Source organism: Engystomops pustulosus, unplaced genomic scaffold (assembly GCF_040894005.1).
Source record: "Engystomops pustulosus unplaced genomic scaffold, aEngPut4.maternal MAT_SCAFFOLD_265, whole genome shotgun sequence".
Taxonomy (NCBI): domain Eukaryota; kingdom Metazoa; phylum Chordata; class Amphibia; order Anura; family Leptodactylidae; genus Engystomops; species Engystomops pustulosus.
The window spans coordinates 72501-92809 of record NW_027285144.1 but is presented as its reverse complement, the minus strand read 5'-3'; the positions used below and the strand labels follow the sequence as shown (position 1 = coordinate 92809).

Sequence of the window (20309 nt, the reverse complement as noted above, 5' to 3'; positions counted from 1 at the left end):
GTAGGTAGCCAGCACACTACACCCAGTAAATAAGTAGCCAGCAATCCCCAAGTATGTAGGTAGGGGTAGGCACACTACCCCTAATATATAAGTAGCCAGCAACCCCCTCCCAGGATGTAGAGAGCCAGCACACTACCCCCTAGTATTTAGATAGCCAGAACACTCCCCACAGTATGTAGCTCGCCTGTAAAATACCCCCAGTAAATAAGTAGCCAGCACCCCCCAGTATGTAGATAGCAAGCACACTAACCCCAGTATAAAAGTAGCCAGCAACCCCCCAGTATGTAGATAGCAAGCACACTACCCCACTATGTAGGTAGCCAGCACACTACCCCCAGTAGGTAGCCAGAACACTATGTAGGTAGCCAGAACACTACTCCCGGTATATAAGTAGCCAGCACCCCCCTCAGTATGTAGCTAGACAGTACACTACCCAAAAGTATATAAGGAGCCAGCACACAACCCCCCCCTAGTATGTATATAGCCAGCACACTACCCCCCAGTATGTAAATAGCTAGCACACTACCCACAGCAAATAAGCAGCTAGCAACCCACCAGTATGTAGCTAGCCTGCACACTACCCCCAGTATATAAGTAGCCAGCACCCCCCCCCCAGTATGTAGGTAGCCAGAACACAAACCCCAGTATATAAGTAGCCAGCAATCCCCCAGTATGCAGATAGTCAGGACACTACCCCCAGTATATAAGTAGCCAGCACCCCCCCAGTATGTAGATAGCGAGAACACTACCCCCAGTATATAATCAACAAGCAACCCCCCATAGTATATAGATAATCAGCACACTACACCCAGTATATAATTAACCAGCAAACCCCCGTATGTAGATGGCCAGCACACTAACCCCAGTATATAAGTAGCCAGCAACCCCCTAGTATTTAGATAGCCAGAACACTCCCCACAGTATGTAGCTAGCTTGCAAAATACCCCCAGTATATAAGTAGCCAGCAACCCCCTCAGTATGTAGATAGCCAGAACACAACCCCCAGTATATAAGTAGCCAGCAACCACCCCAGTATGTAGATAGCCTGCACACTACCCCCAGTGTATAAGTAGCCAGCACACTACCCCAATATACAAGTAGCCAGCAACCCCCCAGTATGTAGATAGCCAGCAAACTACACCCAGTATATAAGTAGCCAGCAACCCCCCCAGTATGTAGGTAGCCAGCACACTACCCCCAGTATATAAGTAGCCAGCAACCCCCCAGTATGTACCTAGCCTGCAAACAACCTTTAGTACATAAGTAGCCAGCACGTAGCCAGTATGTAGGTAGCCAGAACAATACCCCCAGTATATACGTAGCCAGCAACCCCCTCGTATGTAGATAGCCAGCACACTACCCCCAGTATATAAGTAGCCAGCAACCCCCCAGTACATAGATAGTCAGAACACTACCCCAGTATATAAGTAGCCAGCAACCCCCTTAGTATGTAGATAACCAGAACACTACCCCCACTGTAAAGTAGCCAGCACCCACCCCAATATGTAGATCGCCAGCTCACTACCCCCAGTATATAAGTAGCCAACAACCCCCCAGTATGTAGATAGCCAGCACTATACCCGCAGTATATAAGTAGACAGCACCCCCAGTATGTAGATAGCCAGCACACTAACCCAGTATATAAGTAGCCAGCACACTACCCCCCAGTATAAGTACCCAGCAACCCTCCACTGTATGTAGCTAGCACTACCCCCCAGTATTTAAGTAGCCAGCAACCCCCATAGTATGTAGATAGCCTGCACACTAGCCCCAGTGTATAAGTAGCCAGCACACTACCCCAGTATATAAGTAGCCAGCAAACCCCCAGTATGTAGATAGCCAGCACACTACCCCCAGTATATAAGTAGCCTGCAACCACCCCAGCATGTAGGTAGCCAGCACACTACCCCCCGTATGTAGCTAGCCATCACACTTGCCCCAGTATATAAGTAGCCAGCAACGCCCCCCAGAATGTAGCTAGCCAGCACACTACTCCAGTATATAAGTAGCCAGCAACCCCCTCAGTATGTAGGTAGCCAGCACACTACCCCCCGTATGTAGCCAGCAACCCCCCAGCATGTAGGTAGCCAGCACACTACCCCCAGTATATAAGTAGTCAGCAACCCCCCTAAGTATGAAGCTAGCCAGCACACTACCTCCAGTATATAAGTAGCCAGCACACTACCCCCAGTATACAAGTAGCCAGCACACTACCCCCAGTATACAAGTAGCCAGCAACACCCCAGTATGTAGATAGCCAGCAACATTACCCCCAGTATATAAGTAGTCAGCAACCCCCCAGTATGTAGGTAGCCAGCACACTACCCCCCAGCATGTAGGTAGCCAGCACACTACCCCCAGTATATAAATAGCCAGCAAACCCCCCCAGAATGTAGGTAGCCAACACACTACCCCCAAGTATTTAAGTAGCCAGCAACCCCCCCAGCATGAAGGTAGCCAGCACACTACCCCCTGTATATAAGTAGCCAGCAACCCCCCCAGTATGCAGGTAGCCAGCACACTACCCCCAGTATATAAGTAGCCTGCAACCACCCCAGCATGTAGGTAGCCAGCACACTACCCCCCGTATGTAGCTAGCCATCACACTTGCCCCAGTATATAAGTAGCCAGCAACGCCCCCCAGAATGTAGCTAGCCAGCACACTACTCCAGTATATAAGTAGCCAGCAACCCCCTCAGTATGTAGGTAGCCAGCACACTACCCCCCGTATGTAGCCAGCAACCCCCCCAGCATGTAGGTAGCCAGCACACTACCCCCAGTATATAAGTAGTCAGCAACCCCCCTAAGTATGAAGCTAGCCAGCACACTACCTCCAGTATATAAGTAGCCAGCACACTACCCCCAGTATACAAGTAGCCAGCACACTACCCCCAGTATACAAGTAGCCAGCACACTACCCCCAGTATACAAGTAGCCAGCAACACCCCAGTATGTAGGTAGCCAGCACACTACCCCCCAGCATGTGGGTAGCCAGCACACTACCCCCAGTATATAAATAGCCAGCAAAACCCCCCAGAATGTAGGTAGCCAACACACTACCCCCAAGTATTTAAGTAGCCAGCAACCCCCCCAGCATGAAGGTAGCCAGCACACTACCCCCAGTATATAAGTAGCCAGCAACCCCCCCAGTATGTAGGTAGCCAGCACACTACCCCACAGCTGGTGAAAACTACAACTCCAGTAACATCATCCAGCAGATATTATCTGGCACAGAATAAGGCTGCCTGCACACGTGTCCTGTTGGTCTGCTCTATCTTTTGCGTCACGGGCAGCCTTGTGCGTGCGCCCATATATATACAAAGGAGGACGTGTCCAGTGTCCTAGATGTAGAAGATACAAGAAGCCTAACCCTTGCCCACTTCCTCATGTTCTCAGTGAAGATATAAACAAGGAGAATTGTGGAAGGTCTTCTATTCAGTAGAATGGGAGCCCACGTTACCCCAGGGGTGTTGCCTTAAGAACAACAGCAAAGAAAAATTACAGGTGAGGAAATATTTCAGTCATATTTTCCTGAGACTCTTTATGTTAATGTAAAGCTTTTCTTCTGCACATGCGCCGCTGCGCTCTGCACTGGGGGGCACTGATGTAGTTATTGGGATTGTCGTCTCACCATGTGATGTAGCCTTACCCCCAGGAAGTCCTCATTGGTGGGATCCATGGGGGATATCATTCCTATTTGTTGCTGATACATCATCCCAAGCAAATCCCCAATTACCTGGAGACAACATTCCCCATTATTTACCAGATACAAAGTCATTTCCCACCACAGAATGACACCAAGAAGCAGAGAAGCTAAATAGAGTTTAATAAAAGATATTGTACAAAAACTTTACATACATCATCCACTACATTAAAGGAAATCTACCAATTAAAAAAGGTAAAAAAAACATGTCCAGATCTTCCCCTCCGCTCCTCTTGATGTAATCCCGAGATGTCGCCGATTACATGAAGCAGGAGGCATGTCCAGAGCTCCAGAGGCGTGTCCAGAGCTCCAGAGGCGTGTCCAGAGCGCCTGTTTTTTTACTTTTTTAAAATGGTATTTTCGTTAACCCTTTAACAACCCGTGACGTTGTTGTATGCGGGTGTATGGAGAGGGATCACGGGCTGAGCCCTCTCCATAGCCCGTAAGTCTATGCTGCATATCGCAAAAATTTAAAAAATGTCTATAAAAAATGATCAAAAGGTCGTTGAGTCCTAAAAATAGAAGTATTGAAAATTTCATCAAAAGTCGCAAAAAAATGACACCACCCATACCAAAGTATGAAAAAGTTATTAGCGCCAGAAATCTAAAAAAAAATTTGTACAGGAGGTTTTAATTTTTGTAAATGTGTGAAAACATTATAAAACCTGGATAATGTGTTATCCCCGTGATTGCACCGACCCAAAGAATAAAGTAGACATGTCATTTGGGACGCACAGTGACAGCCATAAAATCTAAGCCCACAAGAAAATGGTGCAAGTCTTTTCACCAATTTCAATGCATTTGGAATTTTTTCCCGCTTCCCAGTACACTTCAGGAATATTCATTACCGTCACTATGAAGTGCGATGTGTCACACAGAAAACAAGCCCCCGCACAGCTCTGTACATGGGAAAATAACAAAGTTATAAAGTTTTGAAGGTGGGGAGTGAAAAATGGAAATGAAAAAACAAAAAAGGGCCAGGACTTTAAAGGGTTAATATCCCAGGGTTATGTGATGGCCTCGAAGGGTCCAGGACTCCATTCTGTGTCTTCTTACTAATCCGTGAATGGATCTTCTCAGGACGATCTGCAAAGACTAGAAATAGAAGGTGATGGGAGAAAAGAGAACACCTCGGGGTCTTGTCTTCAGGACATTTTCGTCTTTTTTCGGATTCTCCAGGTCTAGGACTTATTAGGTCTTAGGGTTTATTATCAGGAGATGAGACTGCGGGGATTGTGTGACTTACTATCAAATCGCTCAAAAGCCACAAACTCTTCTACCTAAAGTTTTTCTTATGCCTAATGAGGACAGGAGTTTATTTGTGACGTTTAACTACAACTTGCACCAAAATTGTGACTTTTTCATACGTCTACATGTTATTTTAACCCCTTAAGGGTGCATCCTTATTTCATTTATTTTCTGCTCCCTCCCATTCCATGTACATTCAAGTCAGTAAAAAAAAATTGCACCATTTTATTGTGTGCTTGGTTTTTACTTTTCACTCCTGTACTTTATATTCTTTGGCTGAGATTTTTACAGGCTTTAGGGTTTTCCATTTCCTGACGCTAATAACTTCTTCGTACTTCGTGTGCAGAGCCGTATGAGGTGTCATTTTTTTCAGCACGGGATGACATTTTCATTGCTACCATTTTGAGGAAAGTAAAACCTTTTGAATACTTATTAAATAAAAATTTTTAATTTAACAAAATGGCAAAAAAAGTGGCATTTTGGGCGTTTGGCCGCTATTTTCTGATATCGGGTTCAACGCCAGGAATAACTGTTATTATATTTTGATAGACATTTTGGGACACCCCGATACCTAACACGTTCATGTTTTTTACTAGTTTATTTTTATATCAGTTCTAGGGAAGGAGGGGCCATTAAAATTTTTCGGTTTTATTATTGTTTAATTTTTTTTTTACAATTTTTTCAAACCCCGCAGGGTACTTTGATCCTACTATAATACAGTATAGCATTTTGTATGAATTTTCCACATCATTTATTACAATGTACGAGATCTACAGCAATGACAGTCGTAAGTCTTTTGTAGGGTTAACACCTACAATCAGTGCGAACAGGGATTAGCGATGGGTGTTTGTTGCAATATGCAGCAAACCCTATGTCTGTATGAAGAGGGCTCAGCCTTCAAGTTTTCTTAACGCTCCATGACATATACACATCAAGGAGCGTTATGGGGTCAAAGATGTAAAACTGGCGCAAACTGTAAAATTCTTGCGTGGCTAACTTTACAAATTTATAATAAATTACCCCCACGGATTACAATAATTTATGAAAACCTGGTTCAAAAATAGAACTCAGGTGGATCCATCATAGGAATGAAAGGAAACCTCTGACTGATCTTCAGCCGCTCACAATGATTCCTCCAGCTCTTATCATGTGTATCACATACACTCACCAGCCACTTTATTAGGTACACCATGCTAGTAACGGGTTGGACCCCCTTTTGCCTTCAGAACTGCCTCAATTCTTCGTGGCATAGATACAACAAGGTGCTGGAAGCTCCTCAGAGATTCTGGTCCATATTGACATGATGGCATCACACAGTTGCCGCAGATTTGTCGGCTGCACATCCATGATGCGAATCTCCCGTTCCACCACATCCCAAAGATGCTCTATTGGATTGAGATCTGGTGACTGTGGAGGCCATTTGTGTCCAGTGACCTCATTGTCATGTTCAAGAAACCAGTCTGAGATGATTCCAGCTTTATGACATGGCGCATTATCCTGCTGAAAGTAGCCATCAGATGTTACAGGGGACATTGTGCTTATAAAGGGATGGACATGGTCAGCAACAATACTCAGGTAGGAAAATATTCCCCACACCATGACACCACCACCACCAGCCTGACCCGCTGATACAAGGCAGGATGGATCCATGACACCACCACCACCAGCCTGAGCCGCTGATACAAGGCAGGATGGATCCATGACACCACCACCACCAGCCTGACCCGCTGATACAAGGCAGGATGGATCCATGACACAAGCACCACCAGCCTGACCCGCTGATACAAGGCAGGATGGATCCATGACACCAGCACCACCAGCCTGAGCCGCTGATACAAGGCAGGATGGATCCATGACACCACCACCACCAGCCTGAACCGTTGATACAAGGCAGGATGGATCCATGACACAAGCACCACCAGCCTGACCCGCTGATACAAGGCAGGATGGATCCATGACACCACCACCACCAGCCTGAGCCGCTGATACAAGGCAGGATGGATCCATGCTTTCATGTTGTTGACGCCAAATTCTGACCCTACCATCCGAATGTCGCAGCAGAAATCGAGACTCATCAGACCAGGCAACGTTTTTCCAATCTTCTACTGTCCAATTTCGATGAGCTTGTGCAAATTGTAGCCTCAGTTTCCTGTTCTTAGCTGAAAGGAGTGGCACCCGGTGTGGTCTTCTGCTGCTGTAGCTCATCTGCCTCAAAGTTCGACGTACTGTGCGTTCAGAGATGCTCTTCTGCCTACCTTGGTTGTAACGGGTGGCGATTTGAGTCACTGTTGCCTTTCTATCAGCTCGAACCAGTCTGCCCATTCTCCTGTGACCTCTGGCATCAACAAGGCATTTCCGCCCACAGAACTGCCGCTCACTGGATGTTTTCTCTTTTTCGGACCATTCTCTGTAAACCCTAGAGATGGTTGTGCGTGAAAATCCCAGTAGATCAGCAGTTTCTGAAATACTCAGACCAGCCCTTCTGGCACCAACAACCATGCCACGTTCAAAGGCATCAAATCACCTTTCTTCCCCATACTGATGCTCGGGAGAACTGCAGGAGATTGTCTTGACCATGTCTACATGCCTAAATGCACTGCCGCCATGTGATTGGCTGATTAGAAATTAAGTGTTAACGAGCAGTTGGACAGGTGGACCTAATAAAGTGGCCGGTGAGTGTACATCAATGGTTATTATACTCAGCCCCCAAACTGAGGAAGTGACGGGATAAGACTTTCCCCCTCCATATTCCTCCGTGTACAGTGAAGTATTTTATTAGTAGTTATAGGAGACACAGATAAGGCAGCAGCTACAAGTACAAGAGGCAAGTACAGAGGACAGAGGGCTGCACCCTGTAATCTTCCCTCAGCCCACAATCCTGGCAGCTGAATCTCTCCCCGCTGCAGAGTCGCCCCGCGTAATGGAGCAGATTATCAAGGACTGGGAGGCCATGACTGTGCAGGAGACTCAGGAATAAGCTGGATCTCTGCCCCTCTCCCCGCTGCAGAGTCGCCCCGCATAATGGAGCAGATTATCAAGGACTGGGAGGCAATGACTGTGCAGGAGACTCAGGAATAAGCTGGACCTCTGCCCCTCTCACCTGCTGCAGAGTCGCCCCGCGTAATGGAGCAGATTATCATGGACTGGGAGGCAATGACTGTGCAGGAGACTCAGGAATAAGCTGGATCTCTGCCCCTCTCACCTGCTGCAGAGTCGCCCCGCGTAATGGAGCAGATTATCATGGACTGGGAGGCAATGACTGTGCAGGAGACTCAGGAATAAGCTGGACCTCTGCCCCTCTCACCCGCTGCAGAGTCGCCCCGCGTAATGGAGCAGATTATCAAGGACTGGGAGGCAATGACTTTGCAGGAGACTCAGGAATAAGCTGGATCTCTGCCCCTCTCCCTGCTGCAGAGTCGCCCCGCGTAATGGAGCAGATTATCATGGACTGGGAGGCAATGACTGTGCAGGAGATTCAGGAATAAGCTGGATCTCACCTCAGGGAAGACACTGATGGGGCCACCTGAGGTCTTTTGTGTTCAACTTTAGGAACTGAATGTTTAAGCTTACAGGCATGGAGAGGGACAATGTAGTGGGATATGGGGCAATGCTTTCTAATGGTTTCTGAAAATATATTTCATTTTGTGGGGTTAATTTGACTGTCAGGTTCCCTTAAGTGGGTATTCCAAAATGTCAGACTTGCATTTCACCAGAAGTAGGAGATCAAAATTCTCAATTCCTTCTTTCTAAGTTTCCTATATTCTTCAGTCACAACTTCATGGCCTAGAATATGTTGTTTCTATCTCATTGGAGGATATGTGAAGACATCTAGGAGACTGACGGTGGGTTAGGGTGCCGTGTGCGGAGGAGGAGGTGGCGGTGGGTGCCGTGTGCGGAGGAGGAGGTGGCGGTGGGTGCCGTGTGCGGAGGAGGCGGCGGTGGGTGCCGTGTGCGGAGGAGGCGGCGGTGGGTGCCGTGTGCGGAGGAGGCGGCGGCGGGTGCCGTGTGCGGAGGAGGCGGCGGCGGGTGCCGTGTGCGGAGGCGGCGGCAGTGGGCGCCGTGTATAGAGGCGGCAGCAGAGCGCCACGTATGCGGCGGAGGCGGCAGCAGGGTGCCACGTGTGCGGCGGAGGCAGCAGTGGGTGCCACGTGTGCGGCGGAGGCAGCAGTGGGTGCCACGTGTGCGGCGGAGGCAGCAGTGGGTGCCACGTGTGCGGCGGAGGCAGCAGTGGGTGCCGTGTGCGCAATTTGCGAACTTGCTACTAAAACTATATATATGTGAAGAAATCTAGGAGGCTGAGAAAGTAGAGACTGGAGGGTTGTAGTTAGGAACCTATGCGAAAGGGTCAGCAATATACACAACATAAAGTGGCAACAACCAATTTAGAAAAGATGGTGGAGAACAGTCATGAACCCACACCAGCTACAGAATATGGCACCTGGAGGACTCCTTATGTATAAGCTGGAGGCAGATTTGGTAATCGTGCCCCCCTTCCCCCACACACAGCTCCAGCATGAATGGCAGAGGCAATACTTCTTTGCTCCCTTTGTTGCTAGGATATTTTTTGGTGTCTTCTGTAAATACACCCTGCACACTTTAGGGTAAAGAGTTAATGTCCCAGGTGTGATAACCCTGAATGTTTCATTTCTCATCAGAATTACAGAATATCCCTTTAAGCATCTAAAATTAGACTTTCAAGGATCTACACGAGAACGCTGAGGGTTAGACACCTACCCCCAACATCAGTCCGAGTCCCAACCTTACTGACCCCATATTCATGACTTGGGCTACAAAACCATTGACAAGGAGAGTTCAGGCTCCGATCAGTAACTTTAGACAGAGAGCAGAATGTCCTTATCATCTGGACCCCATGTCCGTCCACCACTATGGACAAGGACAATTCGATTTTACTCTAATTATTATTGTATATTTGCAAACAAAATTTGCCAAATTTCATCTGTAATTCAGAAGTAGACGACCGGCGGCCCGGGCCAGGGACCTGTCATCTCCTATAATACCGCCCTACATAATGCACCATAGATGAGGGGTCACAAACTTTTCCCGGGTTCCATCGTTTCTTTCTAGAAGAGACGATCCTATAAGATACGTTCTATATAATAAAACTCCCATCTGTGGGATTTCCTGGTCGCTAGGGTTATTTACTGGTATAAAAAAAAAACACTAAAATCTTTGAAATAAAACTAGTTCTTATGGCATTGCCAATGTCCCGATGAGAAGAGCGATTCTTTTGTCTGGAGTTTCTCAGGTATAAATGATCACAATGCTTTCGCCCCTGTGTGAGTTCTCTGATGCTCCCGGAGTTTGGTTTTAGTTATAAAACCTTTCCCGCATTCTAGACATGGATATGGCTTCTCTCCTGTGTGAATTCTCTCATGTGTAATAAGATTTGATTTATTTGTAAAAGATTTCCCACAATCAGAACATGAATACGGCTTCTCCCCTGTGTGACTTCTCTCGTGCTTCACAAGGCTGGACTTATCGGTGAAGGACTTCCCGCACAGCGCACACGAGTAGGGTCTCTCTCCTGTGTGAATTCTTTCATGTATAACAAGAGTGGATTTTTCGGTAAAGCACTTCCCGCACAATGAACATGCAAATGGCTTCTCTCCCGTGTGAATTCGCTGATGATGCTTGAGCCTGGTTTTAGTAATAAAACATTTCCCGCAATCTGGACATAGATAGGACTTCTCCCAGGTGTGGCTTCTCTGATGATCCTGAAGTTTCACTTCAGTGAAGAAACATTTCCCACATTCAGTACATGAATACGGCTTCTCTCTTGTGTGGATTTTTTCATGTTTAACAAGATTTGATCGGTCAGTAAAACACCTTCCACATTCTGAGCAGGGATAGGGCTTCTCTCCGGTGTGAATTTGCTGATGTTTTACAAGAACCGTTCTCCGGGCAAAACATTTCCCACACTGAAAACAGGAATATGGCTTCTCTCCTGTGTGAATTCTCTCATGTGTCACCAGGTTCGACTTGAGGGTAAAACACTTGCCACACTCTGAGCAGGAGTATGGCCTCTCCCCTGTGTGAATTCTCTCATGCTTAACGAGATCCGATTTCAAGGAAAAAGATTTCCCACATTCTGAACAGGAAAATGGCCTCTCCCCCGTGTGAATTCTTTTGTGTGTAAAAAGACCTGAACTTTTGGAAAATTGTCTTCCACATTCCCCGCACTGAAACTTTTTAACCCCTTTCTGGCCTTCCTGTGATTGGTCAGAAGGTGCCCTATGCTCATGAGGGTTACATGACACAGGGGAGTCGTGAGGTCCAGGACGCACATGGACGTCGTCATCGCCTGTAGACTCCTCCGCAGTTTCTTCAACTTTGAGATTTCCACAGGACCTGAAGCGTCGCTCAGAATTCTTAGTAAAATTTCCTGCAAAGATTAGAAAATGGATTGAGTTTTATTTTCCAACATGAAATTAGACAAGTTTATAACTTTCCCTTTGTGTTCACTGATCAGACATGGACAATAGCCCCCAAACCCAGAAGTGACATCCAGAAGGATCAATGCTAACTAAAGTCTACAAGATGAGGGCTGAGAGATCCGGAAAACAGATCTGAGAGACGAAACCCAGCTCAGGGGAGTGGACGTAGTTGGACGCCAGAGGGGCCGGCAGTGCGCTCCGTGTGCGGAGGGGGCGGCAGTGCGCTCCGTGTGCGGAGGAGGCGGCAGATGCGGAGGAGGCGGCAGTGCGCTCCGTGTGCGGAGGAGGCGGCAGTGCGCTCCGTGTGCGGAGGAGGCGGCAGTGCGCTCCGTGTGCGGAGGAGGCGGCAGTGCGCTCCGTGTGCGGAGGAGGCGGCAGTGCGCTCCGTGTGCGGAGGAGGCGGCAGTGCGCTCCGTGTGCGGAGGAGGCGGCAGTGCGCTCCGTGTGCGGAGGAGGCGGCAGTGCGCTCCGTGTGCGGAGGAGGCGGCAGTGCGCTCCGTGTGCGGAGGAGGCGGCAGTGCGCTCCGTGTGCGGAGGAGGCGGCAGTGCGCTCCGTGTGCGGAGGAGGCGGCAGATGTGGAGGAGGTGGCAGTGCGCTCCGTGTGCGGAGGAGGTGGCAGTGCGCTCCGTGTGCGGAGGAGACGGCAGATGCGGTGGAGGTGGCAGTGCGCGCCATTTGAGAACTTGCTGCTAAAACTATAAACCTTCTAACATTTTTAAAAATGAGCAAACGTAAAAAATAATTATGGGAATAGAAAGAAGACAAAATGGGAGGTAAGTACATGTTTATTGTTTTAAGAAGCCCCCTCCCGGCCACCTTTGTTCTTTTGGAAAGTCTCGGACAACCCCTTTAAACTGTTTACGAAAGTCAGTAAAAAGACGTATTGGAGGAGCCAAGAGGTCAAATGAAATCATTCTATGTACCAAAAATTATTAAACTCATCCCATAAAAACAAAGCCCCAACCAGATTCCAGGGGAAAAGTGGGATTTGCCAAATGAAAGAAGCAATGGAATAAAGTTTTTGTACCTGTGGTGTCACCTCCTGGAATGTTCTCGCCCCTCATCCCCTCCTCTTCAGCTTTAATAGTAGTCGTATCTTCTCCCTGATTTGTCATATGCCAGGATTCAATATAATACAGGAGATACAGAGCCCCCCCCAATCTATGAGCACAGGACAGTCCCCCCCCCAATCTATGAGCACAAGACAGTTCCCCCCCCCCCCCCCAATCTACAGGACAGACTCCCCCCCCCCATACAGATGTGGTACCTGTGGGCTGCGCTTGGGACACCCCATGTGACTTCTCCTCCTGGATCCGTCTGTGGAGCCCCCAGCCCCCCTCTTACACTGCAGCTCAGTCTTTACATCAATCTCCTCTTCTGATTCATCGATAACCTCAACCTTAATGTCAATCAGGTTTTCTGCCTAGAGAGACACAAGCGCACAATGACCTTTGGCTCCGCGCTGTCCTGAGAAGATCGCGGCCAGAGCATCTACCTGATTAGCCTCGGGGCCGGCCAGGGGGGGCACACGATTGAGGTACGGACGCGGGGGGGTCCTTCCAATGCGCTCATCTGTAGGAGACACAGTGACTGAGTGAATGGCTCTGTATGATCAGACGTCTGGATGACCCCATGTCTGACATAGCGACCCCCGTCTTACACTGCAGCTCAGGCCTTAAATCTGTCTCCTCTTCTGATTCCTCAAGGACTTCAACCTTAATGTCAACAAGATTCTGGGCCTAAAGAAAGAAGAAACAATATAACGCGACCATCGGGTCAGTGGCTTTATGGTCGTATCCTGGGGCGACTTTAACTCCATCTACCCGATTATCCTCGGTGTGATACTCATCTTGGTGGTCCCGGGAATAAGCAGGACCAGGACATCCAGACACAGGATTCATCTCCGGAGGTTTGGTCTTCAAGAGTCCATCTGTAGAAGACACAGAGATTATCTGCATGTGATCGGATGATGGGAGTAGTATCTATAGGATCTGGACGCCTTACACTGCCGATCCCCCCAGAAATCTCTCTCCTCTCCCGATTCTTTTTTTACTTCAACCTTCATATCCATCAGATCTTCAATCTAAGCAGAGAAGAAGAAAGTATAAGAGGATCTTCTGCTCAGAGACGTTTTGTTGGCATCTCTCAGGCCCCATCTACCTGGTGCCTCTCTGGGACATTGGGCGTCTCCTCTGGGTGGTCTCGGGGATACAGACGCCTGGGACATTGACCAGGTAGATCCACCAGAGCGCTCTCTGGGACATTGGGCGTCTCCTCTGGGTGGTCTCGGGGATACAGACGCCTGGGACATCGCTCTGGTGGATCTACCTGGTGCCTCTCTAGGACATTGGGCGTCTCCTCTGGGTGGTCTCGGGGATACAGAAGCCTGGGACATCGCTCTGGTGGATCTACCTGGTGCCTCTCTGGGACATTGGGCGTCTCCTCTGGGTGGTCTCGGGGATACAGACGCCTGGGACATCTCTCTGGTGGATCTACCTGGTGCCTCTCTGGGACATTGGGCGTCTCCTCTGGGTGGTCTCGGGGATACAGACGCCTGGGACATCGCTCTGGTGGATCTACCTGGTGCCTCTCTGGGACATTGGGCGTCTCCTCTGGGTGGTCTCGGGGATACAGACGCCTGGGACATCGCTCTGGTGGATCTACCTGGTGCCTCTCTGGGACATTGGGCGTCTCCTCTGGGTGGTCTCGGGGATACAGAAGCCTGGGACATCGCTCTGGTGGATCTACCTGGTGCCTCTCTAGGACATTGGGCGTCTCCTCTGGGTGGTCTCGGGGATACAGACGCCTGGGACATCGCTCTGGTGGATCTACCTGGTGCCTCTCTAGGACATTGGGCGTCTCCTCTGGGTGGTCTCGGGGATACAGAAGCCTGGGACATCGCTCTGGTGGATCTACCTGGTGCCTCTCTAGGACATTGGGCGTCTCCTCTGGGTGGTCTCAGGGATACAGACGCCTGGGACATCGCTCTGGTGGATCTACCTGGTGCCTCTCCGGGACATTGGGCGTCACCTATGGGTGGTCTCGGGGATACAGACGCCTGGGACATCGTTCTGGTGGATCTACCTGGTGCCTCTCTGGGACATTGGGCGTCTCCTCTGGGTGGTCTCGGGGATACAGACGCCTGGGACATCGTTCTGGTGGATCTACCTGGTGCCTCTCCGGGACATTGGGCGTCACCTATGGGTGGTCTCGGGGATACAGACGCCTCGGACATCGTTCTGGTGGATCTACCTGGTGCCTCTCTGGGACATTGGGCGTCTCCTCTGGGTGGTCTCGGGGCTACAGACGCCTGGGACATCGTTCTGGTGGATCTACCTGGTGCCTCTCTGGGACATTGGGCGTCTCCTCTGGGTGGTCTCGGGGATACAGACGCCTGGGACATCGTTCTGGTGGATCTACCTGGTGCCTCTCTGGGACATTGGGCGTCTCCTCTGGGTGGTCTCGGGGATACAGACGCCTGGGACATTGACCAGGTAGATCCACCAGAGCGCTCTCTGGGACATTGGGCGTCTCCTCTGGGTGGTCTCGGGGATACAGACGCCTGGGACATCGCTCTGGTGGATCTACCTGGTGCCTCTCTAGGACATTGGGCGTCTCCTCTGGGTGGTCTCGGGGATACAGACGCCTGGGACATCGCTCTGGTGGATCTACCTGGTGCCTCTCTGGGACATTGGGCGTCTCCTGTGGGTGGTCTCGGGGATACAGACGCCTGGGACATCGCTCTGGTGGATCTACCTGGTGCCTCTCTAGGACATTGGGCGTCTCCTCTGGGTGGTCTCGGGGATACAGACGCCTGGGACATCGTTCTGGTGGATCTACCTGGTGCCTCTCTGGGACATTGGGCGTCTCCTCTGGGTGGTCTCGGGGATACAGACGCCTGGGACATCGTTCTGGTGGATCTACCTGGTGCCACTCTGGGACATTGGGCATCTCCTCTGGGTGGTCTCGGGGATACCGACGCCTGGGACATCGTTCTGGTGGATCTACCTGGTGCCACTCTGGGACATTGGGCGTCTCCTCTGGGTGGTCTCGGGGATACAGACGCCTGGGACATCGCTCTGGTGGATCTACCTGGTGCCTCTCTGGGACATTGGGCGTCTCCTCTGGGTGGTCTCGGGGATACAGACGCCTGGGACATCGTTCTGGTGGATCTACCTGGTGCCTCTCTGGGACATTGGGCGTCTCCTCTGGGTGGTCTCGGGGATACAGACGCCTGGGACATCGTTCTGGTGGATCTACCTGGTGCCTCTCTGGGACATTGGGCGTCTCCTCTGGGTGGTCTCGGGGATACAGACGCCTGGGACATCGTTCTGGTGGATCTACCTGGTGCCTCTCTGGGACATTGGGCGTCTCCTCTGGGTGGTCTCGGGGATACAGACGCCTGGGACATCGTTCTGGTGGATCTACCTGGTGCCTCTCTGGGACATTGGGCGTCTCCTCTGGGTGGTCTCGGGGATACAGACGCCTGGGACATCGTTCTGGTGGATCTACCTGGTGCCTCTCTGGGACATTGGGCGTCTCCTCTGGGTGGTCTCGGGGATACAGACGCCTGGGACATCGCTCTGGTCGATCTACCTGGTGCCTCTCTGGGACATTGGGCGTCTCCTCTGGGTGGTCTCGGGGATACAGACGCCTGGGACATCGCTCTGGTGGATCTACCTGGTGCCTCTCTGGGACATTGGGCGTCTCCTCTGGGTGGTCTCGGGGATACAGACGCCTGGGACATCGTTCTGGTGGATCTACCTGGTGCCTCTCTGGGACATTGGGCGTCTCATCTGGGTGGTCTCGGGGATACAGACGCCTGGGACATCGCTCTGGTGGATCTACCTGGTGCCTCTCTAGGACATTGGGCGTCTCCTCTGGGTGGTCTCGGGGATACAGACGCCTGGGACATCGCTCTGGTGGATCTACCTGGTGCCTCTCTGGGACATTGGGCGTCTCCTCTGGGTGGTCTCGAGGATACAGACGCCTGGGACATCTCTATGGTGGATCTACCTGGTGCCTCTCTGGGACATTGGGCGTCTCCTCTGGGTGGTCTCGGGGATACAGACGCCTGGGACATCGCTCTGGTGGATCTACCTGGTGCCTCTCTGGGACATTGGGCGTCTCCTCTGGGTGGTCTCGGGGATACAGACGCCTGGGACATCGTTCTGGTGGATCTACCTGGTGCCTCTCTGGGACATTGGGCGTCTCATCTGGGTGGTCTCGGGGATACAGACGCCTGGGACATCGCTCTGGTGGATCTACCTGGTGCCTCTCTGGGACATTGGGCGTCTCCTCTGGGTGGTCTCGGGGATACAGACGCCTGGGACATCTCTATGGTGGATCTACCTGGTGCCTCTCTGGGACATTGGGCGTCTCCTCTGGGTGGTCTCGGGGATACAGACGCCTGGGACATCGTTCTGGTGGATCTACCTGGTGCCTCTCTGGGACATTGGGCGTCTCATCTGGGTGGTCTCGGGGATACAGACGCCTGGGACATCGCTCTGGTCGATCTACCTGGTGCCTCTCTGGGACATTGGGCGTCTCCTCTGGGTGGTCTCGGGGATACAGACGCCTGGGACATCGTTCTGGTGGATCTACCTGGTGCCTCTCTGGGACATTGGGCGTCTCCTCTGGGTGGTCTCGGGGATACAGACGCCTGGGACATCGTTCTGGTGGATCTACCTGGTGCCTCTCTGGGACATTGGGCGTCTCCTCTGGGTGGTCTCGGGGATACAGACGCCTGGGACATCGCTCTGGTGGATCTACCTGGTGCCTCTCTAGGACATTGGGCGTCTCCTCTGGGTGGTCTCGGGGATACAGAAGCCTGGGACATCGCTCTGGTGGATCTACCTGGTGCCTCTCTGGGACATTGGGCGTCTCCTCTGGGTGGTCTCGGGGATACAGACGCCTGGGACATCTCTCTGGTGGATCTACCTGGTGCCTCTCTGGGACATTGGGCGTCTCCTCTGGGTGGTCTCGGGGATACAGACGCCTGGGACATCGCTCTGGTGGATCTACCTGGTGCCTCTCTGGGACATTGGGCGTCTCCTCTGGGTGGTCTCGGGGATACAGAAGCCTGGGACATCGCTCTGGTGGATCTACCTGGTGCCTCTCTGGGACATTGGGCGTCTCCTCTGGGTGGTCTCGGGGATACAGAAGCCTGGGACATCGCTCTGGTGGATCTACCTGGTGCCTCTCTAGGACATTGGGCGTCTCCTCTGGGTGGTCTCGGGGATACAGACGCCTGGGACATCGCTCTGGTGGATCTACCTGGTGCCTCTCTAGGACATTGGGCGTCTCCTCTGGGTGGTCTCGGGGATACAGAAGCCTGGGACATCGCTCTGGTGGATCTACCTGGTGCCTCTCTAGGACATTGGGCGTCTCCTCTGGGTGGTCTCAGGGATACAGACGCCTGGGACATCGCTCTGGTGGATCTACCTGGTGCCTCTCCGGGACATTGGGCGTCACCTATGGGTGGTCTCGGGGATACAGACGCCTGGGACATCGTTCTGGTGGATCTACCTGGTGCCTCTCTGGGACATTGGGCGTCTCCTCTGGGTGGTCTCGGGGATACAGACGCCTGGGACATCGTTCTGGTGGATCTACCTGGTGCCTCTCCGGGACATTGGGCGTCACCTATGGGTGGTCTCGGGGATACAGACGCCTCGGACATCGTTCTGGTGGATCTACCTGGTGCCTCTCTGGGACATTGGGCGTCTCCTCTGGGTGGTCTCGGGGCTACAGACGCCTGGGACATCGTTCTGGTGGATCTACCTGGTGCCTCTCTGGGACATTGGGCGTCTCCTCTGGGTGGTCTCGGGGATACAGACGCCTGGGACATCGTTCTGGTGGATCTACCTGGTGCCTCTCTGGGACATTGGGCGTCTCCTCTGGGTGGTCTCGGGGATACAGACGCCTGGGACATTGACCAGGTAGATCCACCAGAGCGCTCTCTGGGACATTGGGCGTCTCCTCTGGGTGGTCTCGGGGATACAGACGCCTGGGACATCGCTCTGGTGGATCTACCTGGTGCCTCTCTAGGACATTGGGCGTCTCCTCTGGGTGGTCTCGGGGATACAGACGCCTGGGACATCGCTCTGGTGGATCTACCTGGTGCCTCTCTGGGACATTGGGCGTCTCCTGTGGGTGGTCTCGGGGATACAGACGCCTGGGACATCGCTCTGGTGGATCTACCTGGTGCCTCTCTAGGACATTGGGCGTCTCCTCTGGGTGGTCTCGGGGATACAGACGCCTGGGACATCGTTCTGGTGGATCTACCTGGTGCCTCTCTGGGACATTGGGCGTCTCCTCTGGGTGGTCTCGGGGATACAGACGCCTGGGACATCGTTCTGGTGGATCTACCTGGTGCCACTCTGGGACATTGGGCATCTCCTCTGGGTGGTCTCGGGGATACCGACGCCTGGGACATCGTTCTGGTGGATCTACCTGGTGCCACTCTGGGACATTGGGCGTCTCCTCTGGGTGGTCTCGGGGATACAGACGCCTGGGACATCGCTCTGGTGGATCTACCTGGTGCCTCTCTGGGACATTGGGCGTCTCCTCTGGGTGGTCTCGGGGATACAGACGCCTGGGACATCGTTCTGGTGGATCTACCTGGTGCCTCTCTGGGACATTGGGCGTCTCCTCTGGGTGGTCTCGGGGATACAGACGCCTGGGACATCGTTCTGGTGGATCTACCTGGTGCCTCTCTGGGACATTGGGCGTCTCCTCTGGGTGGTCTCGGGGATACAGACGCCTGGGACATCGTTCTGGTGGATCTACCTGGTGCCTCTCTGGGACATTGGGCGTCTCCTCTGGGTGGTCTCGGGGATACAGACGCCTGGGACATCGTTCTGGTGGATCTACCTGGTGCCTCTCTGGGACATTGGGCGTCTCCTCTGGGTGGTCTCGGGGATACAGACGCCTGGGACATCGTTCTGGTGGATCTACCTGGTGCCTCTCTGGGACATTGGGCGTCTCCTCTGGGTGGTCTCGGGGATACAGACGCCTGGGACATCGCTCTGGTCGATCTACCTGGTGCCTCTCTGGGACATTGGGCGTCTCCTCTGGGTGGTCTCGGGGATACAGACGCCTGGGACATCGCTCTGGTGGATCTACCTGGTGCCTCTCTGGGACATTGGGCGTCTCCTCTGGGTGGTCTCGGGGATACAGACGCCTGGGACATCGTTCTGGTGGATCTACCTGGTGCCTCTCTGGGACATTGGGCGTCTCATCTGGGTGGTCTCGGGGATACAGACGCCTGGGACATCGCTCTGGTGGATCTACCTGGTGCCTCTCTAGGACATTGGGCGTCTCCTCTGGGTGGTCTCGGGGATACAGACGCCTGGGACATCGCTCTGGTGGATCTACCTGGTGCCTCTCTGGGACATTGGGCGTCTCCTCTGGGTGGTCTCGAGGATACAGACGCCTGGGACATCTCTATGGTGGATCTACCTGGTGCCTCTCTGGGACATTGGGCGTCTCCTCTGGGTGGTCTCGGGGATACAGACGCCTGGGACATCGCTCTGGTGGATCTACCTGGTGCCTCTCTGGGACATTGGGCGTCTCCTCTGGGTGGTCTCGGGGATACAGACGCCTGGGACATCGTTCTGGTGGATCTACCTGGTGCCTCTCTGGGACATTGGGCGTCTCATCTGGGTGGTCTCGGGGATACAGACGCCTGGGACATCGCTCTGGTGGATCTACCTGGTGCCTCTCTGGGACATTGGGCGTCTCCTCTGGGTGGTCTCGGGGATACAGACGCCTGGGACATCTCTATGGTGGATCTACCTGGTGCCTCTCTGGGACATTGGGCGTCTCCTCTGGGTGGTCTCGGGGATACAGACGCCTGGGACATCGTTCTGGTGGATCTACCTGGTGCCTCTCTGGGACATTG

General features: G+C 52.3%; 1 protein-coding gene across 1 annotated transcript in view; it reads right to left on the bottom strand.

Moving 5' to 3' along the window:
* Positions 1 to 3809: 3809 nt before the first annotated feature.
* LOC140110364 (uncharacterized) overlaps positions 3810 to 20309 on the bottom strand; it is a 51681-nt gene continuing 35181 nt past the window's right edge. The window contains exons 6-12 of the mRNA XM_072132194.1: positions 13412 to 13490; positions 13231 to 13337; positions 13068 to 13146; positions 12903 to 12979; positions 12675 to 12830; positions 12435 to 12510; positions 3810 to 11354 (exon numbers count right to left, since the gene is read on the bottom strand). Of these exons, the coding sequence (XP_071988295.1) occupies positions 10228 to 11354; positions 12435 to 12510; positions 12675 to 12830; positions 12903 to 12979; positions 13068 to 13146; positions 13231 to 13337; positions 13412 to 13490 (1701 nt within the window). The 3' untranslated portion in view covers positions 3810 to 10227. The remainder of the gene's footprint in view (positions 11355 to 12434; positions 12511 to 12674; positions 12831 to 12902; positions 12980 to 13067; positions 13147 to 13230; positions 13338 to 13411; positions 13491 to 20309) is intronic.